Raw genomic sequence first — 18,769 nt, forward strand, 5'->3', positions numbered from 1 at the left:
AACATATGGCTCAAGGAGAAAAAGTTACGTTAACCCAAAATAATTTTGAAAATAGAAAATCCATATACAGCTATTGAAACTCAGTGAAAAAAAACAACAGCTGAAGACAAAGTAACAGAAATAGATTAAAAAAATTAGTATCTTGCAAGATTGAGATGTCTCAAAGCAGAGGAGATGTCAATAATGGTCTCAGGGTATTGGATAGGCACTTTTATAAATTCAGTTGTGGCATTAATAACCCTTGTGAAGAACATGGGACTGCTTGTATTAATCTAGGAATACTATACATTTTATATGGTTGTCTGTTGTAAGGAATAGATACTGGGTAGCCATAATGGGAGTTGAATGCATAGCTTAGTTCAGTTTAATAGCAGGTGGTTAGAAAAACAGCCAGGAAGACCAGACAATGAGTGCAGATAAGCAAGCTCCTGACAAATACATCAGGAGACAAGACAGGGAGGGACAGGCACATTGGACAAGGAGGGCCAGAGTTCGGGCTCTGACATGGCATTCTCTTCCTCTCAGATGCTTGGCTTGCTGGTTCTTGCTTACATACTCAGGATCTAACAGATCACCATGTGTAAGGATGGAAAGGAATTTTCCCCCAGGTCAGATTGGCAGTGACCTTGGGGGGGTTTCACCTTCCTCTGCAGTGTGTGGGTGTGGGTCACTTGCCAGGATTATCTGAGTACCTCTTACTTAGAATCATGGGGTTGGAAGGGACCGCAAGGGTCATCTAGTCTAACCCCCTGTCAAGATGCAGGACTTAATCATTTCCCTGCCATTGTGGAGCCATGGGCACAGGTCCACCTGAGTCCCTCCTGTTCTCTGTCTATACTACATAATAATCTAGTCTCCTGAGCACTGTTATACTTTGGTCTAATTTTGGTTGTTGGGTTTAGTGTATGGGTGCTGGGTGATATTGGTGGCCTGTGATATCCAGGAGGTCAGACTAGATGATCTGGTGGTGCCTTCTGGCCTTAAACTCTGATGCTATGACAGAGTATTTAACTGTAAAGATCCCACTTACAGGCTCCAGCTAAGAATTCCACAGTTGTCCTACCAAGGCTGGAACCTAAAATCAAAAGGACACTAAACAGTTAAAAAGTGATTCTAGAGATCCGGGATGGGGTAGTTGTCAGGAGTTGCTCGAGTAGAGCAGAGGGAAACAAGACAGACCCTGCAAGAGGGTCTGACTAAGTTGGACTACTTGGTTACCATTCAGGGGGTAGTAAGTGAAACAGGCCTATGAGCAGCTTTGAGTGTTCAAACCCTCTCTCTGTTACAGGGAGCTGTGTTCCTACTGTTAAAATTAAGCAACACCTTGATTTGGAGAAGGCTCTCTGGTCACTGTGCATTAACCACTGGTCACATCCCCAAAGGAGAGACCTGCAGGGTCTGATCACAGTCAGCCCTGCTAAGTACTCACAGGACACTGTAGCCCAGGGATCTGGTCTAAGAGCGGGAGAATTGTGAGATTCCACTCTGAGACAGGTGAAAGGAGGAGCCCTGTCATCTGGAGGGATGCATGCAGAGAGAGCAGTCAGGAGTCCAGGGACAGATAGTCGAGTATCTGTGACAGTGCCTCTCTAGAAAGTGAATATTAAAACTAGACCTGGGCAAATTTTTTTGGACGTATAGTTTGTTTACTAACAAATGCCATTTTGGCCAACCTGAAACTATTCGTAATGACAACCCAATAATTTTAACTGGAAGGGGGAGGGGGGGAAAATATGCAAGATCAAGATTAGTCTCTAATTATATTTACACATATACACACACGTCATTGTATGGAAATCATCACCCCATTTATATGCTTTCTTCCTGTTTTAAAAGAGGGCCTCCCTGTGGCTAATGACATCACCATCATCAGCAAGCTCAGGAGGAGGAGAAAGCTATGCTTCACAGAGCTGCAGCTCAAGAAGTACATGTGAAAGGTAGGGGAGCTTGAGCGTAGGAACTGTGCTCATCTGCCTTTCCAAATAGCTCTGAAGAAAAGGTGAGAAACAGCCTCGAACACTAATGACAGCTGGGAGCTTGGGGAAAAGTACACATGGCACAACATACAGGATAGTGGGTCCCAAGATAAGCATCCATGGCAGCCCATTGTGCATGACATTTGAGAGGTACAGAGCCAACAAAGGCTCTCCAACACTCTCCAAAAACAGCTGTGGAGAAGGCACTAAGGAGAGCCAGGTCAGTTATGTGTCTAAAAATGGGACTGCTGAGCTCCCCTGCCCACCCCTGAAGATCCATCTTGCCAACTCACACATTTCCCTTCTTATGTGAGATGACAGCACATGTAGTTATGTGAATCTTGGCAACTTAACTCTCCTAACAAACCCTCCCTATCTTCTCAGAGCAGTCAAGTGATAAGGAGAAGCTGCTCAGCAGGCTCAATAACTGCGGTGTTTCCAGCTCTGACATTTTTAATCACGAGTCATCGTGACATTTAGTGTTTTTCTTAAAGTCACAGCTCCTTGAAAATATTTGATTACTTGTTTGAGAATGACTCTCACCTTTCTTTTTTCTTTTTTTTGAAGTAAGTTTCTAGCTCTTATGGTTGCAGAGAAAAACTAGATACCCCAACCCAGGTATATGCCAGAGCCCCAGAAACCAAGAGACAAAAAACAAAATATGTTTAAAAAAAAAATCTCACAAGTTTAAGACAATCTTATGGTTTTTTTGAAGCCTGCCTCATTATTTTGAATGCTCCATTGGTACTCTCATTGCTCGTCCTCCCACGGACAGTTTTTGCTAGGTTGTGAGATTGTTTGTCTTTTAAACAGATAAAAGAGGATATATAAACCCACTAACTCTCAGTATTATACATTGTAGTGATGCCACCTGCACTTCATAAACTTGCATGCACCCTCACAGCTCTAATGTTTATAATACTATAAATATTAGAGAGGAAATTGATGTTAGATCATTCAGACCCCCTATCTGCCAGCACAGGCCTTCAGTAACTTAGTGTAACCCACACACCTCCTAGGTGTGGTGCTCCATCCCCTCTAGTGGCACCGAGACCACTTAGAGATTAATGAGTCTGCTACAGCCTTAGCTAAGGGCCATGTGGCTTTTAGCTCATGCAGTAGATGATCATGCATTTAGCTCCAGAGTCCCCAGGTTCGATCCCAATGACCGGGGTCTGTCAGCACTACACTAGTACAAATAGCTCTGGGTTTGTGTATAAGAATCATTGTAAGGAGAAATTACTCTGAACACATACACAAAATCATCACAACACAGTAATAAACTTGTTTTAATAAATAGTTAATTTGCTTACTAAGTGATATTTTGATAAAGAAGAGATGGTGCTTAACATGCAAAAACAAAGCTGATCTATGGGATGAGAACCATTTATTAAAAGTAGAAATATGACAGGTTAAAAATCTCAGCGTTCTCAGGCAACAAACATTTTGTGCTTAATTATGAACCAGTTATTTATTACAGCGTATAAACAGGATACTCTCATAATTCTAGCCAATCTTTCAGATATGAAAATTCCCAAATACTTTTATTTCTAGCTATATGTTTCAAATAATTTTGGGTTGCTTTGGTAGAAGGCACTGTATATTTTTCAGGCATAATAAGAATCCATACTTGGGGGTATGTTTACATTGTAATACAAGACCCATGGTATGGCTGCGGCTGGCTCGGGTCAGTTGATTCAGGCTTGAGGGGCTGACTGTGGTGCTAAAAATGTCAGTGTAGATGTTCAGGTTTGGGCTGAGGCCTTGGTTCTGAAACCCCACAAGGCAGGAGGGTCTCGGGTCCCAGAGCCCAGGCTCCATCCCAAGCCCAAATATTTATACTGCAATTTTTAGCCCTCAGCCCAATCAATGTGAGCCTAAGGTCTGAGGCTGGGTCTACACTACCCGCCGGAATCGGCGGGTAGAAATCGACCTCTCGGGGATCGATTTATCCCGTCCCATCGGGACGCGACAATCGATCCCCGAATCGACGCTCTTACTCCACCAGCGGAGGTGGGAGTAAGCGCCGTCGACGGGAAGCCGCAGAGGTCGATTTTGCCGCCGTCCCTACAGCGGGGTAAGTCGGCTGCGATACGTCGAATTCAGCTGCGCTATTCGCGTAGCTGAATTTGCGTATCTTAAATCGACCCCCCCGTAGCGTAGATGTAGCCTGAGACTCAGTGCCTCAGGGTTTTTTATTGCAGCGTAGATGTACCCTTAGATAGCTTGTTTGGATATTTAATAAAAAGAAGTTGTAGCATTTTCCACAATTGAAATGTGAGGGTTCCCAAAGTTAAGCAATTTTAAATATAGAAAAACTTTTGCTATTTGATAAACCACTTGCTTTTTAAAAAACATTACTACTACTTAAAACCTTGGAAAAAATATAAGTATTCAGAGGATAGCTTATGTGTGCGCTAAGGATAGACAAGTTAATCAACTGTCTGTCCTCTGTGTTGCCCTCTTAATCTAAATGATTCCATTTCCTTAATATAGAAATGCTGTCAACTGTTTTAAATTATTACCTTGTAAATGTGCATGAAAGTAGGTCACTGAAAATGGGCTTACACACATACAATAACAGAGACACAGAGGATTAAAATATAAAAAGCAGGAGATGAAAATACTGACCTGCTTCTTTTGGTGTTTGTTTAGAAGGGCTAAAAATAAGACATAACATCTGGAGCAGGCTGCCAGAGCTGCACAGCAGTCATTGTAGGAAGAAAGTTTGCTGTAAACATACAAAAATAAAATATATATAAATGACAGCATTTTATTTCTTCTGCAAAATAAAATATATTTATTCTACTGTCAAAGTAACATTTTCCAACATACAGAATGAAATGCTAGTACTTCTACTATAGATACAGGCAGCCAGTTACATAAGAAAATGACACTGAACTCTGATGAATTTATAGTAACAACTATTGTGTATGTGTAACACAAACAATGAACAAAATTCTAGATTTTTCTATGCCAGTACAATGAGGGACAGGAGAAGGCATGGGGAGCCTTCCTCAACCCATGTGCCTAGCCCAGGCACGAATGCCAACACTAATAGTATTCCTTAAGCACTAAGCAGAAGCCTTTAGTCTCAAGACAGCATGGGATGCCAGGTGAAGTCAAGAACAGGACATCATTTCTTCTGCATGCCCGCAAGTGCCCAATAGAATTCCATCGGTGCTATTCTTTAACCAGCAGGGATGAGGAATACTCCTCCCAACACTCTTCAAGGCATTCTCTTCCTGCATCTGACCCAACGTTATAGCTCCTCAGGCTGCTATATCTCTGTACCATCACCCTAATGGTTCAAAGAGGAGCGAGGCCACACTTTGGCCTACAGCTATCACTGCTATATGGTTAACTGGCTAAGCCTTTACTTCCAGTTAATATTGTACCTGAAAAGGTCTGCAGAATCAAGTAGGATTACAAGAAGTTATGATTTATGGGCCCAGACAAATGAATAATCAAAACAGATTTAAAACCACGAATCTGTACAAAGAACCTAGCTAAATTTTATGTTACCATTTATCTTTTCCCAATGTGTAAGACTATAATAACGTTAGAGGAAACAGAGAACAGCATTTAGTTCTTTGTCCTATGCTACTTATGCAATTTCCAGGTAGCTTGTTAATTTGGTTTTATAGCTGTTTCATACCACCAGAGCATCCAGGTATTAGGAGAGGAATCAGGTTCTGTAATTACCAAATTTAAAGAAAATAGCTGAAGAATTAAGAAAATCTATACAAGACAACTCTATTTCTGCATCTACACCAGGGATGGGCAAACTATGGCCTGCGGGCCGGATTCCGGCCCTCAAGCTCACACGCTGGGGAGCGAGGTCTGGGGCTTGCCCTGCTCCGGCGCTCAGGTCCGGGGCTGCTCTGCATGGCTCCCGGAAGCAGCATCATGTCCCCGCTCCAGCTCCTATGTTTAGGGGCAGCCAGGGGCTCCGCTCTGCACACTGCTCCCGCCCCAAGCGCCACCCCTGCAGCTCCCATTGGCCGGGAACTGCAGCCAATGGGAGCTGCAGCGCCTGAGGCCGGGGCAGCACCTGTGGCCGGGGGACATGCCGCTGCTTCCAGGAGCCACTTGAGGTAAGCGCCACCCGAAGCCTGCACCCCTTAGCCACCCTCCTTTCCCCCCAATCCCTTGTCCCAGTCCTGATCCATCTCTCACCCTCCAAACCCCTCAATCCCAGCCCAGAGCACCTTCCTGCACCCCAAACTCCTCATCCCTAGCCCCACCCCAGAGCCGGATCCCCCCCCCCCCCCCCACACACACACACACAACCTCCATGCACCAACCCTCTGCCCCAGCCATGATCCCCTTCCTGCCCTCCGAACCCCTCAGTCCCAGCCTGGAGTATCCTCCTACACCCCAAACTCCTCATCCCCAGCCCCACCCCAGAGCCCGCACCCCTAGCCGGAGCCCTCACACACACACACACACACTCACTCCACCCCCTCTGCCCCAGCCCGGAGCCCCCTCCCGCACCTGAACTCCTCACTTCTGGCCCCACCCTGGAGCCCGCACCCCCAGCCAGAGCCCTCTCCCCCTCCCACACCCCAACCCCAATTTCATAAGCATTCATGGCCTGCCATACAATTTCTATACTCAGATGTGGTCCTCGGGCCAAAAAGTTTGCTCACCCCTGATCTATACTGAATCAGGGATGTAATCTAGGAAATGTTCCTGTCTTCTCAGCCTTGGCAACCTGCCAGTCTACAAAGAAAACAACCTCTCCCTGAAAGAAGTAAATGTACAGAAAACATACCAAAACCCCAGAACTGACTCATCTTTGGAGACCAGATTACACAGACAGAGAGGAGCAAACTGATACGTAACTAGGACTGAGAAGTGTTTTGTGCTTTCCCTGCCCAAGAAGCCTATGGAAACTACCCTGCACAAACCATAAAAGAATCACGCTCTGCCTGTTTTAAAGGCTGGAGAGGAAACCAGGGCAGAACTGAGAAGCAGCTGCTCTATGTGGCATGCTCCCTTTAGAACTTGGTGCCTTTGCCAGGTAGAAAGCAGGGGCTGGACAGTTGTTGGGAATAGGAGTGAGCAATTAAGTCAATGGAAACAATGCTTTTCAGTAAATCTTTCAGCCAACAGCAAGAGGAACTTATCACAGCAGCACAGAGGCAAAGGCAAACTTTAAATTCAAAACTAAACTCCGAATTACTTGTGCCTACATCCTTTCCACTCCCTGAAAATTCCTCACCACCCTATTATCCAGCTCCTGCAAAATTCTCAAATTACTACCCCATTCAGCATTTGCAATATTGCAATCAACCCTGCCCAGATTTATGCTGGGACACGGGGAACTCTTCAATGCCTTGTCTTCACTGAGGGGTTCTGAATTTGAGGTAAAATCCTAATAAAGACAAGGCAGATTGTAGTTTTCACACAAGCCACTCAACCTGCTAACTTGGGTCAAAATACAAACTACGCTGTCTTCACTAGGATTTTACCAAGAGTTAGCTAACTTGAGTTAAGAGCACATCTTCATTTCCTAGTGAAGATGAGGCCCCAAGGGCTACTCATACATACTACAAAATACTTTCTAGGGATATGTCTACACTGCAACCTAAGCCCAGAATCAGTGGAACTTGAGTTTGGAGTCCCTTGGTTTGTTGACCTACAGCAGGGGTCGGCAACCTCTGGCATGCAGCTCGCCAGGGTGCCAGAGGTTGACCTACGGCAGGGGGCGGCAGGAAGTGGCACGGGCCGAGGGATGTGCTGGCCGCGGCTTCCCGCCGTCCCCATTGGCCTGGAACAGCAAACCGCAGCCAGTGGGAGCCGCGATCGGCTGAACCTGCCAACGCGGCAGATAAACTGGCCCGGCCCACTGGGGTGCTTACCCTGGCGAGCTGCGTGCCAGAGGTTGCCGACCCCTGACCTACGGCTTGAGTGTCTACACTCATTTGTAACCCTAGCTTAGGAATTGTTGAACCCTGGGTCCCAATTGGGCATCAGCATCTACACTGCATTATGTGAGCCCAATTCCAAAGACCCATATTCCAGACTTTCTAGTGCCCTCCCAAAATGTGACTGCTCTAGCCCTTTGTTCACTGCACACATAGTACAGTGTGGGAAAACTTGTGTTCAACAAACTTGACTGTTCAGAGGACAAAGAAAGTTGGCAGTGGGACTGTGGGAAGCTTTTGGCAGACTCCCAGAACACAAGTTCAGTGGGGCTGCATCTACATTGCAAAGCAACAGGACTTGAATCCCTGGTCCCAGCTTAACTTAAATTCGGACCCTTCACCACCATGGGGTCCTGGGACCCTGTGTCCAAGTCTTGGGTTAGCATGATTTGTATGAAGATGGAAGGGGAGTTAGGCTTGAACCGGAGTTTGAACCTTGGACTTACTCTGAAGTGTAGACATACCCTAGAGGTGACCCACTCTGACGGATTTCCCTAGTAAGCACCACATCTTCTTGGGGAATGGCCAAGGAGTTCACTGGGCAACAACGAGATTCTTCTGGGGAAACTAACCAGAAGTCCTTCATCTGCACAAGGAGGGCCCCATCTCCCACACCTAATCTCTTAGGCTAGGTCTACACTACCCACCTGAATCGGCAGGTAGAAATCGATCTCTCGGGGATCGAATTATCGCGTCTCGTTGGGACGCGACAATTGATCCCCGAATCGACCCTCTTACTCCACCAGAGGAGGTGGGAGTAAGCGCCGTCGACGGGGAGCCGCGGAGGTCGATTTTGCCGCCATCCTCACAGCGGGGTAAGTCAGCTCCGATACGTAGCTGAATTTGCATATCTTAAATCGATCCCCCCCCCTGTAGTGAAGACCTGCCCTTAGAGTGCTCTGTGATGGCTGAAATAATAACGTCCCTGCGTCTCACATATTTTTGTGCATATGCAAATCTAATACCTGCTGTAAGGTTTGAGTTGTAAACACCAGAAGATAACTTTTGTCCATTTTAAAAACAAATATTAAAATAAATTACTATAAACAATAAAACAATTTATTTCTTTTTAAAGGATAGGAAATTACATCCTAAACAATAAAATCTAAATTTGGCCCACATAGATTTACAAAACATTTTTTTTAAAAAAAGGAAAATAAATCCATGTTTGTAAGGCCATGGGTTAAGGCTACATTTATGTCATGGAAGTCATGGAATCCAGGACTTCCAGAAACCTCCATGACATGCGGGACTCTGGAGCTGGCAGCCATTGGGGCCCTGGCAGGGGTACAGTGACAGGGTGTCCCCTGCAAGGTTCCAGTGACAGGTGACAGACTCCTGAGGGGGCCCTTCTCAGGGTTCCAGCAACAGGCGACAGCCTTACAGAAGGGGAGAGGAACCCCTTGGGTGAGCGGCTGGGGATGCCCCGTTTTCTCTTTGGGAAATATGGTCACTCTGCAGCTCCCAGCCGCCGTGAGTGGGGGAGGGGGGGGCCTGCATCTTCCATGGTCAGAGGGGAAACCCCACAGCTCCCAGCCACTACAGTGGTGGGGGAAACCATGGAGCCACAGCAGCAAAAGTCACAGACAGGTCACAGCTTCTGTGAATTTTTGTTTATTGCTTATGACTTTTACTAAAAATAACCATGACAAAATCTTAGCCTTAGCCACAATAAATAGTTTTATGACTATTAATATAGAACAAGTTATAAAAATACAATATTTTCCTTGACTTTTCACAAGCAATTTAATGAATGTCTGTCTTCAAATTCAACTGCTCAACACAGCCCCCTGTAAAGTCAATGAAGGAGCTACTATTGACTTCAATGGGCGCAGGATCAGACCTCAAGAGACTGGGGGGTTTTGATGATCGAAACAGTGTTGCATACATACCTGAATATCCTGACAATATTGGTACATATATCCTTATCATTCATACGCTGCTCCAGCACCACCCAGAGCGCTGAAACTGCACCACTACACAGGAGCTGGCATCTTGAAAGAGGTAAATCAACCAAGTTTCGCAAAGTAGCTGTCAGCTGTAGAGAGAATATATAGTTGCCTATTATGAATTCCACGTGCTTTTGAAAATTTAAGTAAGTTCACGTCACCTAAACCATCTTGGGAATTGGCACTCTGATAACAATAAAGCGGTTAGGACTTCTACAAGCACGTATGGAGTAAGCATCAGAGGTTAGGACGTGTATGACATTAAATTACATAGATTAAAATAAATGTTTTAAAAAAAGATCAATATTGGTCTTGTGCCTCTCATGCAACTTTTTTCTTTTAAAGGCTAGATTATCCACTGTGGGTGCAAGGGGGGAGTGGGGACATGCCATTGACCCCTCCTACATAACTTAGTAGTGCTGGTTAGTCTTAGAAGGGAGTGCATGCCACACAGTGCTGTATAGCAGTGGTGATTTATTTTTCCACACTGGAGGGTTCTCAGGGCCTTTGTACAATGCTTCTCAGAGCTCCCACTGGAGTGATGAGGCTCAGCACTGCCCCATACTTCAGCTTGTGCCCCACACAAGTGTGTTCCCATAAAGAACAACAGACCCCTTAAGGTTTAATCCCATTTTAAGTCAGGCACTTAGCATTATTAGCTTGTGATATTTTCTGCACTATTTAATAATCAACATTCTTAATGTCATTTTATCATGATTTTTACAATCTCTTGGCCAAATCTTGCTTGCCTCACTCACTGTACATACCAGAATAATTTCATACTCCAATAAAATGCAGCCAATTTGAACGAAATGCAGCAATCACTTAAGAAATGCACACTAAGACTACATGACAGGTTAGGACAGGAAGTGGGATTTTAGGCAACACACAATTACTCAGACTGTAATTTAGCCTTATTGTATGTTTTCCTTGGAAGTCCCCCTTATAAAGTACTGAACTTGTCTACTCTGGCTTAAAAATGAGATAACTGAGAAAAAACACAGTCCAAGGAGGTACTGCAACAAATAACATTCCCCCTAAAAAAAGGTTTTAAAAATTTGCATGCGCACACACTGATACAAACGGTTTTAAGCCTGAGCCAAAGTTGCCTATTTGATACATATGTAGACTACTTATGGATACTTTACATATTTATTAGACACAGAATTTATGATGTATTGTGGAAATCCACATCTGGATCTTCTGGAGGTGTCCTATTTGATCAAGAGCAAATTAATATAGCCCCCACTCAATACGTAATTATATTTTGGTAGCAACTGCATGTAACAGTTTTAGCAGCAAATTAAAATGAATTGGTGAACAGTAAATTAAAAAAAACACAATCTGTTTGATGTAAAGATTAAAGAGTTAAAATGTAAGAGGCAGGACACAATCTGCATCCAAAAGCACAAAAGCCAAACACAGTCTGGGTCTTCAGTTTATGGGAGAAGCCAAAATATTTTCAGGTGATACAAATCTATTTTTAAGAGCTTAGATCATAAAATACTATACAGTTTCTAGCAATGAAAATAGAGTGAACTGATCTTCGTCTGATTCTCTTCTGAGATAAGAGTATTAAAATACTAGGGCCATATAGGCAACTATGCATAATTGTTTACTTGAATAGAGATGTACTGCAAATTTCAAATTCAGGTCATTAATACTAAAGCAAATACAGGAAGAAATCAGATTTTCCTTATTCTAAAATGAGTTTTTAAAGTTGCATATATGCTAAAAAGACACAAAGACTATCTATTTAACATGGTTTCAGTCAGCAAATCTCTAGACATATAATACCTTCTCATTAAACGGAACAGTCTGTTCAGCAATATGAACTATATACTTTATGGAAAAATAAAGAAAACAGGATAAGCAGTTGTCTGAGCAGCTTCTACCTACTGAATTGTTTTAAACAAACAATTTATTGTCATATCAAATCAAATCGGATTTTATGCTGCTACCAAAGAGAATAAAAGCTATAAACCTTCATAACACACACAACCGTTGCACTCACAGTGTGTACTCTTCAGTGAATCTTATTATTTAAAGAAAAAAGAAAAGGAAAAACTTTCAATGTATAACATGCTGATGCCATGTTTAGAGTCAGTTTTAGAAAAGAACTAACCTCTGAGAAAACACATTTATGCAGAATTAAAAAATTCTTAATAAAGCACTGCATATATAGTGGTAGTACATAGCAGTATTGGTGAACACTAATGTAATTGTGTAGAAAGGGTTTAAACTTCTACCTGGTCACAGATTTACTAGCTGAATGTGACCTTGGGCAAGTCACTTAATGTCTCTATACCTCAATTTCCCTATCTGTAAAATTAAGTTTAATAATACTTCCCTGCCTCCTTGGGGGACTTGTGAATATAATTTATTATTCATTTTTATTATTATAATAAACACCTAATAGACCAAATTTGGATCTAACTTACTATTTGCATACTACCATAAAGCCAAAATCTGCTCTCATTTACTGTGGGGTAAAACAGTTATGTCTCAGAGAAAGTTACCCTGGATTTACCCCAGTAACATAATAGAGTTTGGCACTGCCTACATATACTGGTAGCAGTCAATTCAAATGGAAAAATTATACAGAATGTTATTCCTCTCAAGTTATTATAGTCTTACCATTTATCTTAGATTTTGGAACAATTCTTCCACATTTCTAATGCTATTTTCCCTCAGCGTTACTAATTCCTGGTTTTAGTTACGATCATAGGAACAATAAGATAATTGCTTTTGTTGCCTCTACTGAGTCTGTGAAATTTATTCAAATAGTAGCGAGTTCAATTCAAAGTACTGTATTCAAATTTTACACTGTGCTCTGGACATTTTAAGAAATACAAATGTGCTTATCACAGCTCTTGATTTGCTCCTGACATATGTTTGGAAGTTCATCACTGTTCTTCGCTTTTATTATTCCTGTTCTTTCTCCAGATTGTGAGCAGAGATCGCTAAACATCTTATACAAGTTTCTTGGCCGAATCATCTGCCATTCTGTGGCCTTCCTTGTCTTTGACCCATTTTCTGATTATCTTTTCTGATACATTTTTTGTCATTTTTCTTTGAGTGAATTACATTTTCAGTTTTTATTTCCTGCAATATTCATTCCTTAAATAGTTTCCTTAGATTAACCTTTACATCCCACATTTCTTCCAGTTTTCTTTTTAAAAAAGTAAATAAGGCAAAAAGAAAAAAAAATATGCAGTGTAAAAAAGATACTATGATATCGCATATAAAATACAAGGAAAGGTCACAGGGTACAAATGCATCTCAAGATGCTTTACAACAAAACAACCTAAACAGAGGGAAACGAATTAAAGGAATGTTACAGAGGGAAGAATTGAGAGTAGATTTAAAAGGGTTTATATTTCAGAATCATGAGGTTCACACCAAATTCTGAGTGAAAACTAATTGTAGTATGGGATCCATCAGCTTTTATCCCATATTTTGGAAAACCCAATGATACCAAGCAATTAATGGTGCTGTACTGAGAAAACTCATATACACCGGTTTCAAATTAAGCACGCCTTCATAAATCATGACATTTCGAACTAAACGCAGTACTGAACAAATTACTTGAAAATAAAACAAAATACTGAGTCAATTAAGTGTGAATTAAAATTCTGGTGGCAGAATTCACACTGAATGGTTTCTGTGCAAAGTTCTCAAGCATGCCACCAAATAAAGTGCTATAGCTTAGGGGTTGTTTAAACAAAACAAACAAAAAAAACCCCACAACTCCAACACACAGACAAATCCAGGACCAATCTAGGATAACATCCACTCAATTCTAGTTATACTTCATAGATGAGAAAAGGAAGTATAAGCCACAGAAAGAGAAGGGTCCTTACCTAGCCAAAGACTCTTACACATAACCAACAAAGGCTCAGCATCATTGGATAATATGCAACGCAATGTGCAACAGTCTTCAGAGAGAGATACTCTCTAACAATTCTGTCTTGGTGAATCATTTTAGGAAATGCTGTTCACCCAGGAGTGAACTCCATCAAGGCAGGACTACAAGTCCAAGACAACTAGAAAGTGGTCAGCAAAAAAAGCAAAGTAAAACTGAGTATGCATATAACTGTCACACCTGATGGAATTTAGTAATAATTGGAAACATATATGCCTAGAAAAATAAACCAAACTGTTCCCTATGAAATCTGTTAACCTACATTACAAAGAGTTGAAGATTGCAAATTAAATGTCTCAGTTGAGAACTGGCTACCCAGAGGTAACACAGGCAATGGAAGAAATGCTATAAATATTTCACAAAGATATGATTTATGCAGGGGTGCATACAATTTGGCTTCACAAATCATAAGAATGTAGTGCCTGCTTGCCACTTTCCTCAACCTGGCAAGTGAGACAAAGTTGATAGACTGCAGATTTTCAGTACGGTGAACTCACACTGAAACATATACTATGAATTTATGAAGGGAAAAAACAAGCACTTCTGTAAATGCTTTTCATTCAAGAATCTTGGGAGTATTTACATATTTTAATTAGTAAAACCTCACAATACCTAGATGAGGTAAGTAGTATAAAATAGATATGCTACAACGGAGCAATAGGTAGAGTAAGAATAGGTTAGCTGGGTCAGAAGTTAGCAGAGGTCTGTGACTTAAGACATAACCACTACATAAAATTCCCAAAGTACAAGTAAATATTATGGTTACAGGCATTTTATAACATTATATTTTGAGCTTCAGTCAAAGGACCATTGCAGAACAAAGCTAATTTCTTCAAAGACTAAAAACTTTTTTGCATGCTAAAAAGAAAAAAATCCTGTGTATGAAGACTATGTATATAATAGCATCATTTGGTGACATACCAGAACACAGTCAATGCGAGAGAATCTGGCTTCATAAATCCACATATTTAAGTCACCAGCTAACCAAGTGCAGTCACTAGCCACACTGATCATTGTGGGTAATTTGATGCATTTCCCTTCTATCGCCTCTAGTTCACTGTGGATTTCACCAGACTCTGTACTTCTGAAAGGACTTCTCACTGCATCTACAATGTTTGTATCTATCATTGAATATTTAGTTTACCGCTACATCCATTGCTGCAAGCACTTAATGTCATTTATTATTCTCTGGGTGTGCATCATAGGAAAAAAATTCTGTATTGTCAGTGCCTGAAAACACGGAAAGCTTACAGACAATATTTCTCTATGACGACTGAGTAATTCATTCCAACTCAGAATCAGAAATCACATATTTTAATGCATCAAGAACAGTGATGTAAGCAAATCATGTAGGGAATGCTAATAGCAGAAAAAATTACATTTCTAAGGGGGAAAAAATAAAGTAGCTTTACCATTCCAAAATATTCAGAGGCTTGCTCTACCTCCCCCCTCCCAAAAAACAATGCCAGTTGAAGTCACTGGATGGTTATGGGAACTGGTACATCATTCTTTATTTCCTCACCTTTTGCAATTTCTCTCCAAATCTAGCCCTCCTTTCATACTCATAAATAGTTATCCAAGATAACAGGATCTAAACTGGGAACAGAAATCATTCTGACCCCCAGCCTCCTAACAAACTGCCTTTTCGGATGGTAGAGTTACTAATTTGCAAATAAATTAAAAAATATTATGTAAAAAGTTAAACAAAAAAGTAGGCTTTAGTTTTACACATAAGACTGGCTGGTTTTGTTGTTAATAAAGGCACTTGACAAAGATAATATATATATGCGGTAGATTCATTGAGAACCAGTGGTGCTGGAAATTTTAATAGTGGGGGTGCTGAAAGCCAGCCCCCTCCTATTGTCCACCCCCCACATCCCAGAGCTGGGGCTGGAAGCAGAGCCATGTCTCCAAAAGGGGGGACACAGACAAGGGTAATGGGGTGGAGGCTGGGGCCACAGCTGGTCAGGCAGGGGCCGAGAGCACAGGGTTAGATGTTTAATTGCAGTAATTCTTACTCACATCCATAGTATTATCTGCTTGCTGTATTTGGGGTGGGAAAACCAGGACATATTGGTAGGACCTTTGGAGTATTTTCACCTTTCAAAAGAAGATTAACCAGAGATCATAAGATCAATTTCCTGCCATTACAAGACGACGACTCTGGTCATTTGCACTTGTTAGTTTATCTAAAAACCCTGTAAGACAGGATCCCATAAACTTCACCAGTAAGTAATATATCTGACTTGACAATATGTGTGTGTGTATATATAATATAACATATAATGGATCCAGTAGAGTCGGCAGAAGAGCCCCGGGCATGGGGCAGCAGCCCGGAGGGACCCCAGGCACGGGGCTGGCAGGTGGGACCCCAGCTGCACCGGGATGGCGGCAGCCAGGATCCCAGGAACGTGGGGCGGCAGCAGAGTTTAATTGTTAACGGAAACCGATAAGCATCAAGCTTATCGGTTAACCAGTTAAACTTTTATATCTCTATATCTAACCCCTGGTGTAGACAGGGCCGGCTCTAGGCACCAGCAAAACAAGCTGGTGCTTGGGGCGGCACATTTTTAGGGGCGGCATGGCCGGCGCCAGAATGCCGCCCCTAAAAATGTGTCCCGGCCGCCCTAGCTCACCTCCACTGCTGCTGCCACGGCGCATGAAACAGCTGATTCGCGTGCCGCAGCGGCTTGGGGTCTCCCCCTCCCTCTCAGGCTCTCAAACCTGGGAGGGAGGGGGAGATCCCGAGCGGCCGTTTCCCGCGCCGCTGCTCCCCCTCCCTCCCAGGCCTGGGAGGGAGGGGGAGAAGCGGCGCCTGCGCCGTGGCCACTTGGAGTTTCCCCCTCCCTCCCTCCCAGGCTCTCAAACCTGGGAGGGAGGGAGGGGGAGACTCCAAGTGGCCGCGGCGCGGGCACCGCTTCTCCCTCTCCCTCCCTCCTAGGCTTGAGAGCCTGGGGGGAGGAGGCAGGGCTGGGGATTTGGGGAAGGGGCGGAGTTGAGGTGGGGCCAGGGGTGGGGTAATTAAAGAACGGGGGGAAGGGGGAGCGGCCAAAATTGTTTTTGCTTTGGGCGGCAAAAATCCTAGAGCCGGCCCTGGGTGTAGATGCAGCTAGGTCAACAGAAAGTTTTCATTGATCTAGCTTAGGAAGTTGGAGTTCCTACAGCGACGGACAAAACTTTTGTCACTGCAGTCTGCCTCTACAATATGGCTCACAGTGGCACAGATATACTGTTGTAGCTATACCACTATACAGCCTGTAGCACAGACCTGAGCTGTCCACACAGGGGTTTCATGCAGTTTAACTAATTCACTTTAAATTCACAACTTTAGTTAATTCAGATTAATTTTCCTGAGTCTCCCTGTGTAAACAAGCTATTAGTCTAAACCAGCAGTTCTCAAACTGGGGTCCACGGACACCAGGTATTCCAGGGGGTCTGCAAGTCATGTCTGGGGCCACTGGCCCCACTGATCAACTCTTCCCACTCCCCTCCCAGTGCCTTCTGCATGCTGCAGAACAGCTGTTCAGCGGCATGCAGGAGGTGCTGGGAGGGAAGGGGAGGAGTGGGGATGGGACACACTCGGGGGAGGGGATGGAAAGAGGCGGGGAAGAGGAGCAGGAGCAGAGGCAGGACCTGGAGCTGAGCAGGGGATGAGCACCCTCGGGGAAAATTAGAAGCCAACTTGGGGGGTCTGAAAAAAATTTAAAATCAAAATGTGGGTCCTTGGGTTGCTAAAGTTTGAGAACCGCTGATCTAAACTATTTAATTCAGGGTTAAATTTAGTAGCCACACTGATTTTTTTCAATTAAAATTGCCAAGCTATTCACTGTTCAGATACAAACTATGTGCATTATTCCATAAATCTATAAGATTCATCCATGTGTATGGTCCCATTGAAATAAATAGCTTTCATTGTTACATATTACTGATCATACCATACATATATTTGACTATGTCATCAGTCTTGTCATACACTTGCAGCAAATGTGAAGCAACTGTTTGTTAAATATGTAGAAAATAGTCTACCACTTAATATAATAAATTTTTCATAAGTGTATCATTTCACTTATTAATAGGGACACTGACAAGGTGACGAAGTTTAGCTCAATGTATGTGTTTCCAGAGCGAATACAATTTACCTTTTTCTAAACTAAACGTTATTTACTAGAAAGAAATACGAGCAGCCAAAACATGGACAACTCCTCAACAACAATGTATGCATGGTGAAAGGGAGGGAAGTAATTATGCAAAAAACAGATCAAGCTATGAACACTTATTTTATCTGCTATATCTACTAGACTGAGGTTGGAGCACTCCTATTCCTCTACAGCAGTGGTTCCCAAACTGGGGTTCATAAAATGTTACAGGGGGTTCTTGGGAAAAAATTCCCTAATGGCCGACAGAGCTGTCCTTAGGGATCCCTGGCAGCACGGGACCAGCAGCCTGGAGCTCCTGGACTTCCAAGAGCTAAGCAGATCAAAGCAAGCCTATCTATCACACTGAGGAGATTTAAACTTCAAGACTCATAAGAAATGGAAAGGGAGGTGGACTTTTTTTGCTCTTTTTAAAATTAAATAGGCAGCTAGTATTGTTTTTAAAATTATTATGAAGAACAAGTTTAAGCTTTGTTGTAACGTGCGTTGTTTGCCTAGACTGCTCAAGACCTGAATGCTTGTGTAGGAGGAACTCTGAGTTGGCTTCTTAAATACCTTCATGCTGTTTTACATCTGATACTCCTTGATGAAACATAGGAGCCTTGTCTTATAACAGGCTTATTCAAAGTGATACAAACTACAAAAGTGAGATCTTGGAAGAGTGTTGCCGTTTTTATAATGTAATAAAAATATTGTAATGATAAATAATAATTAATAATAGTGTATAATAAGCATGTCAAAACAAATTTTATATTTCCAAAATCACTGCTTTTATCATTTATACTGAGGTAAAGGAGAAAATCCCTGGAAATATTCATTTTGGGGGAGAGGG

General features: G+C 42.7%; 1 protein-coding gene across 2 annotated transcripts in view; it reads right to left on the reverse strand.

Moving 5' to 3' along the window:
- The window catches only part of ARMC2 (armadillo repeat containing 2), a 111,198-nt gene that overhangs the window by 31,074 nt on the left and 61,355 nt on the right, over positions 1-18,769 (reverse strand). For both annotated transcript variants that reach the window (XM_054021738.1, XM_054021737.1), the window contains 2 exons: positions 9,802-9,947; positions 4,608-4,707 (listed from right to left, as the gene is read on the reverse strand). In XM_054021738.1, coding sequence (XP_053877713.1) covers positions 4,608-4,707; positions 9,802-9,947 — 246 coding nt within the window. The remainder of the gene's footprint in view (positions 1-4,607; positions 4,708-9,801; positions 9,948-18,769) is intronic.

The sequence above is a fragment of the Malaclemys terrapin genome, chromosome 3 (assembly GCF_027887155.1).
Source record: "Malaclemys terrapin pileata isolate rMalTer1 chromosome 3, rMalTer1.hap1, whole genome shotgun sequence".
NCBI classification, from domain to species: domain Eukaryota; kingdom Metazoa; phylum Chordata; order Testudines; family Emydidae; genus Malaclemys; species Malaclemys terrapin.